Source organism: Colletotrichum jinshuiense, chromosome 8, assembly GCF_051148585.1.
Source record: "Colletotrichum jinshuiense chromosome 8, complete sequence".
Taxonomy (NCBI): domain Eukaryota; kingdom Fungi; phylum Ascomycota; class Sordariomycetes; order Glomerellales; family Glomerellaceae; genus Colletotrichum; species Colletotrichum jinshuiense.
In genome coordinates, this window is record NC_139315.1 from 3,161,746 (window position 1) to 3,171,055 (window position 9,310).

The window sequence follows — 9,310 nt, forward strand, 5'->3', positions numbered from 1 at the left end:
TCCGCTTGGCCAAGCAAGGCTCGCCACCTGAAATCACGGACCTCTCGTCAGAAAAGTTGCATCCTGACCTCCGTGCTCTGAGCATCACATCTGGCGGCCTGGTCCCTGTCTGAGCTTCCCTGGCTCGAGGTTGGGCTGCTTACCGATGGTGGGTGTCGGAAGAATGGGGGCCAACGTGACCACACTTGATCCCCCTCCATTTTCTTTCTCTTCGCCTGCTGAGTGAGTCTTGGCCCCTCCTTGAGGGTGTGTGACGAGCATTTCGGGGAGCTGATGTGGAAGCAAGGGGGCTATGCTACACTCTCAATATGGATCAGCAACAATCCAGCCATGCAGCGAACACAGACCGGACAAGATGGCGGCGGCGACGTGTTCATCCCCTCTAGCTTTTGGCCCTCCTTCCATGCCCGCACAGCACAGGCCTTACCAGACCTTGGTTGCCGAGACAAGGCGCTCACTTTTATTGTGTTCTACCGATTGGACGCACCTGGAACGTCTGGCGCACGAGGCCATCGACGAGTTCGGCTTCCTGCCGACGACGTGGATGGGAGAAGAAGTGACTTGGTAGCACAGTGTGGCCGTGAGTCTTACGCACATGTTGCACCACTGCCACACCTTGCCAGCCGGGCAGACCTGGCAAGCCTGGTCAAACCAAACAAGCAAGGAGATTGACTTGGTTGAGTCAAGCCCATAGGTGGAAATTGGACTGGAGCAGCAAATACGACACCAATCAATGAAGTTCAGATGGGAAAGAAGGGCAAGGTCATGGATGAGGGCGGAACATAGTTGAGAATGCCAGAATGAGAGGCCACAGCGAGCAGTTGGCCTGATGGGCTGCTGCTGGCAAATTTCTGGCGGCGTGCACCCAACATGGTTGACAAGCTTCCACCGGATGATACCCCCTCCCCTTACGCGACGCGGACGCTTGTCCACCTGTCAATTTGGTAGCCCCTTCAAACGGCCGTCTGACGAACCAAGTTATTGGGTGGTGGCCAGTTTCTGTGGACAAGCAGGATTGCTGCGTGCATACCAGTATGCAGATGCATGGCTCTGTGAATCCGTGTACCTAGCCACATCAACCGCCTCCCACGGGACCTCGGCCGCATGCAGGCTGAACGGGCGGACGGTGGAGTGAGGCACCCGTGGCCAGGTTAAGGAGTGGACAAGGCAGGGCAGCCGACAGACCAGGTCGTGGCCAGGACCCATGCCGGATGGACGATTGACGGTTGCTCAACAGACTTCCCGCTACGCGTTAATTCCCTAGTCATGCCCTGTGGCGTCGTTCGGGTTGGCAATGCAAACCGGCCAGCTCCACGTTCAACGGCGATTGTAACTGCGCGCTACGGCACACTATGGCTGAGGTACAGGACGCACTGCACTAATGCAAGTTGACCTGGCCAGGCGCGGTAATTTCTTGGGCAGACTACCGTCATTGAGTTTTTTCAACATCCGATTGAATGCCTTTCCCTAAACATGACCACTTGCTGGCCAATGCTCTTCCCATCTTCTCCTAAATCAAGCTTGGCAGAAGATATGATTTGGACGCCGAAAAGACGAGCACTTCCGAAGGAGAGCCGAGAATGCGGTCGGTTGGACCGTTGTTCAAGGCGTGGCAGCATCCCAAGCACACGCTACTGCAAAACCCTCTCCATCTGTCCACTGGAAAGGGAAAAAAAATCAACGCGCTGAGTGAGCAGCGTACACAAGATGGTGGGGAGAGGTATGGGGACAAGCAAGCACGAAGGACGACGAGGATGGCTGGTCCAGACGAACAGACATGGGATGGGCAAAGCAAGCAGAAGCACCACGGCGGCAAAGCAGCGGTGAGCAGAAAATCTGACCTGCCCGCCGTGCTTCTGGCGCACTGAGGAGGAGCAACGCAAGCCCGTTCATCCCGCCCTCGACTGCCCTTTTTTTTTTGGTTTTGTGTGTGAGTGTGTGTTGTTGTTGGGCATCTTTTTTCATGGTTTACGACAAACATATTCGCTGCGGGCCAAGCCCCCGTGATGGCAGGCAGCACTTTTATTTCGGTGCAATTTGGCAGTACATGATGCAGGCAATGGGCACAGGAAGTCTTGCTGCTGTGCGATGCGGGTGTTGGTTGTTGGTCGACAAACGAGCAAAGATGACCTGTCAGATCTGACAGCTGCGTGTCGTTGCAAGCCTTGCGGCGGTGGCGGCGGTACCGTGGCAGCACGACAGCATGTATCAGCCAGCCACGCCGGGAAAGATGCCGCATTTCGCACCACAGGCGACTTCGTCGGGGTCCCTGGCTCCTAAATGCACGAACAAACATTAGCAAGGCGTCGAAACGGCAAAAAGAAAACGGGGGATGAGAGATCTGAGAATTCTTTCGTCATCCGACCGTTCGACTGGAGAGCGTGAGGGGTTGCTTCTGCTCCTCACCACCTATCGTTGCTTCTCCCCGCTTGCCCGCCCATTGCCGAAGAAACCTGTCGCGGGCGTCCGTGGCTGCCGACACCTTGCAGCAAATGCAGACTAAGAAAATTGGCCCTTCTGTGGTAGCCGTCTATTGGCGATGCATCATGTACAGTACTTCGGTCGCCTTCACACCCCTCCCAGCCACCCCCAGGCAGCCGGGCATCGTCCACTGTCCACGTCGCCCACCCCCGATTCGGACCTCAGGCCGTCCTGTTTTAATCGCTCTCTTTCGGGCTACTTGCATGGCAGATTACACCCAAGGGGCGGCTCGAGCCATTGACACGCCTCGACGACATTTCGTGCGACTCTAACAAGGCCGCTCGGGCCCGTCACCGCCCGCATGGTGCTGCAGTCACAAGCTGCGGACCGATGCGGTCTGCAGCAGGATCGGCGTCGATCCGCTTGTTTTTATCACCAAACCTGTCCGCGGCAGCTCTCTGTTCAAGTCCGGCTCCCCGTTTGCCCCGGTCATACCGTCAACGCCCCCGTGCCTCCGGCTTCTGTGCCTCCGCCTCTGCGTATCCCCTGTTTTGTTCCTGTCCGCCAGCCCCTTTCATCGTTTCTATCATGCACCTCCCTTTGATAGGAATATTAGGGATGTGTACCCGGCATCGCTTATGGGCGGTTATGGCCCACAGTTTCTCAGCCTTCGAATCGACGTTTCATGTGTGACTCGACGTTGGAAGGTTGCCTGCAGCGCCGTGTGAATGGAAGAGGGGGGAGGCAGAGGGGAGGGAAAGGGAGAGCGAGAGCGAGAGGAGAGAGAGAGAAGGGGGGGGGGGTTGTGTGTGAGAGAGAGCATGTATGTGACCATGTGTACAGAGCGCGCAAGTATGCGTGTGAGGTATGAGGAGTCGGGTTCTACGGTCCAACCTGCCACGCTTGCAGTGGGTGTCTCGGACGGCTACCCCCTTTTCCTGCCGGCCCCGCGGCTGTAACCTGATTTGGGCCCCGGGTGCGTCTTCGCATCCCGCCCGGGGTCGTTTCGGTAGCCACAAGAACACAGGGAAAGAAAGGAAGAAGAAAAAGTACAGGGTCTGCCATGGCCGGGCATTGGAATGGCGAGGCAGCCGCAGGATGATCCTAAGAAGGGGGTTCCGCCAGCCCCCGACTCGGCGGCCATGTTCAGACGCAGGCTGCGTAAACCAGTTTTTTGGGGGGGCGGGCCAGATCTTTAGTGTAGCTCGTTTCCCTGCACCTCAGCACCAGCTCCCCAGCCAGAACCGGACATGATTCCACACACCCAAAAATCTCCACGCAGACACCCTGTCCGGTCTCAGACAATGTCGTTCACGTGACTTCCTCTGGTATAGTCCCCTTGCCTCCACATTTGGCACCCCGCTCCGGACACCTGTCCCCATCGTCCATTCGGGGATCAACTCCGGGCCTTCGCTGCGGGACTGGGGCCTCTGGATCGCCGAGTTCTAGCCTGTACCGGCCAGGCAAAAGTCGCCTACAAAGTGACCGAAAACTCTCCGTAGAAACAATAAAAAGTAACGTCAAAGCAAGTTACGTTTGATGGAGGAAAGATGGCCGATAGCAACCACTGAAACACATCAGTATCTTTCCCTCCCCCCTGAGTAGCCGCGAACTTGGAAATCATTTCTTTTTGTGCTCTCCCAATCAAAGGCGGGGAAACAAGAAAAAATAAGAAAGTCCCAAAAAGTTTTGAGAGGGGAAGGGCGGAAAAAAAAAACACCCAACCCAAATTTCGACAGAGGTCAAAGTGACTATCAAACGAATAAACAACCGACAATCATGACTGACACGGCCAGCGCCAATAAGGCCTACTTTAAGTGCGTATACACACACCCTTACATCGGTACATTCATCATCCATGGGCTATTCGTCGCAACTCCGAGTCACGGTTGACTTTGTCCGCGTTCCCTTCCCCGGGTTCCTGCAGATACATACAACTATGCCCCCTCCCCCCCCCCCCCTTTTTTTTTTTTTTTTTTTGGTTTTTGGTTTTGTTTTTTGTATTCCAGCGTTACTTCCAATGAACCCTTCCACACCGGGAAAGGGAGGGGGGAGGAGGGAGGGGGTGGAGTAGGATAGGACGACCAGACATCAGCCTCGCATTCTAATCACATTGACTGACTGGCAACCCGTAATCACACAGCAAGCTTGCCGCCGAGTACGACGCCAGGTACGAAAAGACGCTCTTGCAGCTTGAGCGGGAAATTCGCAAGCGCAAGGAATTTGTTGGAGCGGACTGGATTGTAGACGACGAGGATGAAAGCGACGAAGACGAAACTGCACTACCACCGGCTACCAACAGCAAGCCTGTGAAACTGCTCGACTACGCCTGCGGAACGGGCTTGATATCGAGGGTACGTAGTAGTCCTCCCCCCCCCTTTTTTCAAATTCTTTTTTTTTTTTTTTTTTCAAACGGGGTGTTAGTTTTCGAGGGTCGTTTTTATTTATTTCTTGAAATACAAACTGGGTTTGGAGATTTAGTTTGTTTTGCTGTTTTGTCGACCTTGTTCTCGAGTCTGTTCTTGACCTGTTCTTGAGCTGTGGTCGAGCCGAGAGTTGGCTTGGAATTTGTTTGTTTATATTCATATGTTTCCGTGTAACATCACCACCCCCCCGCCTTGGCAGAGGAGAGAATGAGTGTACTGACAATTGCTGCCGTTTCTTCCGTAGGCCCTCGCGCAGTTCACGACGCATTGCGTCGGCATTGACATATCGGAGAATATGGTGGCAGCTTACAACGCCCGTGCCGAGAACCAGGTGAGCAAGAGAGTTTTCCTGTTTGTTGCCCGCGGCACCACTGCACACAGACGCGCAAACGCACATACACACACCCCCCCATACGCGCGCACACACACACGCACACACCATTTCGTCTTGCCGCCGGTTCAAAGCGGTAGGAAGTTGGACTTGGCCAACACCAGACCAGACTGTTCGCCTCACGTTGGCCCGCCCGAAACACAGACCATGAGGATTGTGACCGTCTGGTCTTCGATCCCACACCGTAGTCTCATCTCAGCCCTGCTGACCGACCTCCATGACGTGGACACTTTTCACCTCATCCCACCATGCATATGTTTGGGCCCTGACCTTGCGGGGTGCGAGGGGCGGGGGTGGCCAATGTACCTCCATTGCGCGACCAAAGCTTTGCGCAATTTCATGAGACTGAAAAGCAAAAAGAAAAACAAGCCGGGGAACAAAGAAGAAAGAAAGAAAAACCTAAAAAAGCTCAGCTGACTGACTTTGATCCTTTTCGGGGGGGGATAGGGCCTGAGCGCCGAAGAAATGCACGCCTACCAAGGAGACCTCACGGATCCGTCCGACCCGGACCCAGCGGCCTTCTCCGACGCCGCGCGCTTCCGCGGCTTCGATGTCGCCGGCGTCGGGCTCGGGTTCCATCACTTTGAGGACCCGGAGCTGTCCGCGAAGCGTCTCGTCGAGAGACTGAAACCGGGCGGGGTTTTCATCATTCTTGATTTCCTGCCTCACGAGAAGATGGCCCACGCGCTGCCCGCCGCACACACCGTAAAGCATCACGGGTTCTCGGAGGAGAGGATGCGGGCGATATTCGAGCATGCCGGCGCAGGCAAGGATTTCAAAATGGAGGAGCTTGGGAAAGGGATTGTTTTTGGGGGGCATGGGCATGGGCATGGTGACGGTCACGATCATGGGCATGGAGATGACCACGACCATGGCCACAGTCACGGCTCAGGAATGAAGAGGAGTGTGTTTCTAGCCCGGGGAACGAAGATCTAAGTGTAGATGACCACATCTAGTATTCTATGAGAATTTGTATCCTGGTCCACGATGGCTTTCTAAGTGTGGAAGACAAATCGCGTGGATGAAAGATTGGCTGACCTGCCCACACCGCAGCTTTATTGTTGCCGGTGCTACTCCTTCTCGGCGATATCAACAGCAAAGGCACCTCCTAGCAGAATTGCAGGCTCATGTATGCTGTGATGTTCGTAGCTGTTCCAAAGTTGTCAGTCGCGTGTTGCACCACAAAATTCTCTGTCTCGGGATGCAGTAAGCCCGACTCACCTAAGAGTACCAACGCCGCCGGCCTCCAGCAAGAAAGCCGGTCCGTCCTGGAGCGTTTTACCAGCCCAACGCATGGCGAAGGCGCGGAGGATGTGGCCGTGGGCAACAATAAGGACATCGCCGTCGGGAGCATTTTTGTTTCCGATGACGGGGCTGTGCCATCTTTCGCGAATATCCTTGATCAGGCGGTCTAAACGTTCTGTAACATCTTCGGGGCTCCTGTGGAATATTAGCAACTCACTCTTTGCCAACGGTGCCCCCGTTCATCTCAGAGTCGTCTCTGTAGATACATTCGATGCAGACTCGGGGCTACCAAAGTGGTTCATGGGTCGGCCACACATCAAAAAGGGGCGCATCAGTGATACCAACTTCTTGCGGAACATCGTAATCTTGCAGGAAAGAAAGAGAGAAAAAAAATGTACTCACTCGCCGCCGGGACAGCCGTCGCGCCAAATGTCCCAGTTTTCACCCAGCCCCTGCTCCTTCCGGATGCGGCGGATCTCAGGCGAAGTGATACCCTCGTAGTCGCCGTAATCCCACTCGCGAATGTCCTCGGTGACCTCGACGTGAGCATTGCAGTGCGGACCGCCGCCGTCGACCGCGCCATGGTTCTTCCAGGGGAGAGAGTCGTCGATGCCGAAGTTCAAAAGCTCAAATGTGCGCTGGGCACGTTTGCGTGGGGAGACATAGCTGGAGTTTTCCTCAGCAAGTACTCGTGATGCGTGATATAATAAGTGTGCATAGATGGCAAGCAACATGAACCACTGTGGCCGATAGGCAGACTTGCAGACGAAGCCGATACACAGTGTGAAATATAACAGGCAATGTTTTCACTTACATGTGAGAGATCCTCTTGGGTACAATGAGCCGATCATTTCCCACGAGGGCGCGGCCAGTAGCTCGAACACGCTTCTCGCCGTTGGCGGTCAGAGGGATGTCGGTGCTGCCAGTGTGGCGGCCGTCAAGGGACCACTCTGTCTCGCCATGGCGGATGATGAAGGCTCGTGGAGTCGTCATGGCGACGGTACAGCAAAACCTTGATGACGTTTGACAGCGGATGTCACCTCGGGTGGGTGCGTAGACGTTTTAGCGAGATCTCTTCGCTTTCCGTTATCGTGGGCTAATGGAGGGCGCAAGGACACCGGGTCAGTTCACCTTGTTGCAGCAGCAAGACCTTGACAGTTGACAGCTATGTCTGTGACGTTTGCGCATGAATAAGAGAGTGTGCAATAACGCGCTGCGAATCGGGGGGAGGGAGGGATGAGACGATGAGGCCGAATGACGTTTGCCCATGCCGATTTGGCTTTCCAGTCGTCCCGCTCCTCCCGTCTTCCGCTACATCTCAGCTCCGCACGGAGCCCAGAGGAAGATGCAAGGCAGGAGAGATGAAAGCGGCAATAACACAGACAGCAAGGGTTCTGTCCTGCGAGCGCCAACTTTGACTGATGAATCGATGGCCATAGCCACCATCCCGCAATATCATCCAAGCCCATGTGGTGGGGGAGGCAGTGCTGAACCTTCTTTTCCTTCCCTTCCCGTCTGCCTGCTCGATAGTTCTCAGATCTCTCCGATTCACACGAGCAGGCAAATACAAGCCTTTCAACCCCTCATCCCGTCCCCTGTATCACATCTCTCTGTTCTGAGGACGAAACGATCCCCTCCACAAATTTCCGCGTGCACTTGCCGCATTTTGCGTCCCATCCATTCATCATACTCTGGCTATGACAGGTATGTGGGTTTATGCGGCCCCAGGTATAGACAGGGAAAGGGACGGGAGGGCCAGAAAACGCTGCAGAGGAACGCTCTAAGTCGTGTGCTCGAGATACGTTTCAGCAAGTGCTGCAGCGGACAGGGGCCGCACGAAACCACATGCAGAACATATTTCCATAACAGCCACGATAAGAGAGAAAGGTCATGGGAACCTTCTTCGTCTTGCAGTGGTTCGAGGTCGAGAAAGAGTAAGGAAAGGCGGCTCTGGTTGCCGGCTTCGACAGATGCAAGGGAGGGAGGGATAATGGGTGCAGGGCAGTAAAGGATGAGGGGGTGGAGGGGACGATGCTCTCACGGAGTTTGTTTCAACGCACCAGCAGAAGTGGGATTGGACAGGCCCGCTCGAACTCCGACGTAGGATCGAAAAGGCAGTTGGTTTTCCGTTTCCCTTATCTCACACAATCTGTTGCTCGCTTCGGGTTGTATGGCGCGATTCGCAAGAGAAAAAACAAAGAGGGAAAAAAAACCTCTTTCCACACACACACACTCGAAACCTTTGATATCGAATAACTTGGGAAGAAAAACAACTCATACCTGAGCGTCAATTACGAACCCTTTATTGTCTGCACCTTGCAATGACCCAAGGCGACGACGTCACGCCAGGCCCAGCATTGGCAGGTCGATTACTAAGTGCACTGGGGGCGCGCCAACGTCTGCAGCGGGGCCGCCCCGTTTCCCCTTCCGGCCGTTCCAGATCCAGATCTGACGGCGCCACGACCGACGCGATAGCGCTGGAGCTCATCGCTTGGCCGTCCTCGCCCGCCGCAACGAAGCAATTGACTTCAACTTCGAACTCGATCACGACAGATCCAGACCCCAGCTCTTGTGCGTGTGGTCCACTTCAGACGACAACAACGGCAAGTCGGCATTCGTATTCTCCGCTCGGCAGATTGCAAAGCCACAGGCGAGCCAATTCTCTCGATTCAACGACCACCGATTTCTCGTCCTCTTCTTCGTCGTCCACCTCTTCTTCGCGGTCTCGGTGGAATATTTTTGCTCCATTCTTTGACGACTTTACGGCCTCGAATCATCAAACCGATCACGAAGCCGATAAGAGGAGTAAAAAGGCAAGGGAGGTCTG

The 9,310-nt window shown here is 54.9% G+C and overlaps 2 protein-coding genes across 2 annotated transcripts; one reads left to right on the forward strand and one right to left on the reverse strand.

The window, feature by feature from the left end:
- Positions 1 to 4,200: 4,200 nt before the first annotated feature.
- Positions 4,201 to 6,174, forward strand: EsH8_VIII_000835 (S-adenosyl-L-methionine-dependent methyltransferase; the record flags this gene model as incomplete). The annotated part of the gene is made up of 4 exons (XM_083269877.1): positions 4,201 to 4,238; positions 4,565 to 4,775; positions 5,092 to 5,178; positions 5,686 to 6,174. 4 exons carry the CDS (start codon positions 4,201 to 4,203, stop codon positions 6,172 to 6,174), a joined length of 825 nt encoding a protein of 274 aa, XP_083129645.1.
- Positions 6,175 to 6,308: 134 nt separating this feature from the next.
- EsH8_VIII_000836 (histidine phosphatase superfamily) lies at positions 6,309 to 7,476 on the reverse strand (the record flags this gene model as incomplete). The annotated part of the gene is made up of 4 exons (XM_083269878.1): positions 6,309 to 6,387; positions 6,460 to 6,678; positions 6,886 to 7,149; positions 7,298 to 7,476. 4 exons carry the CDS (start codon positions 7,474 to 7,476, stop codon positions 6,309 to 6,311), a joined length of 741 nt encoding a protein of 246 aa, XP_083129646.1.
- Positions 7,477 to 9,310: the final 1,834 nt, after the last annotated feature.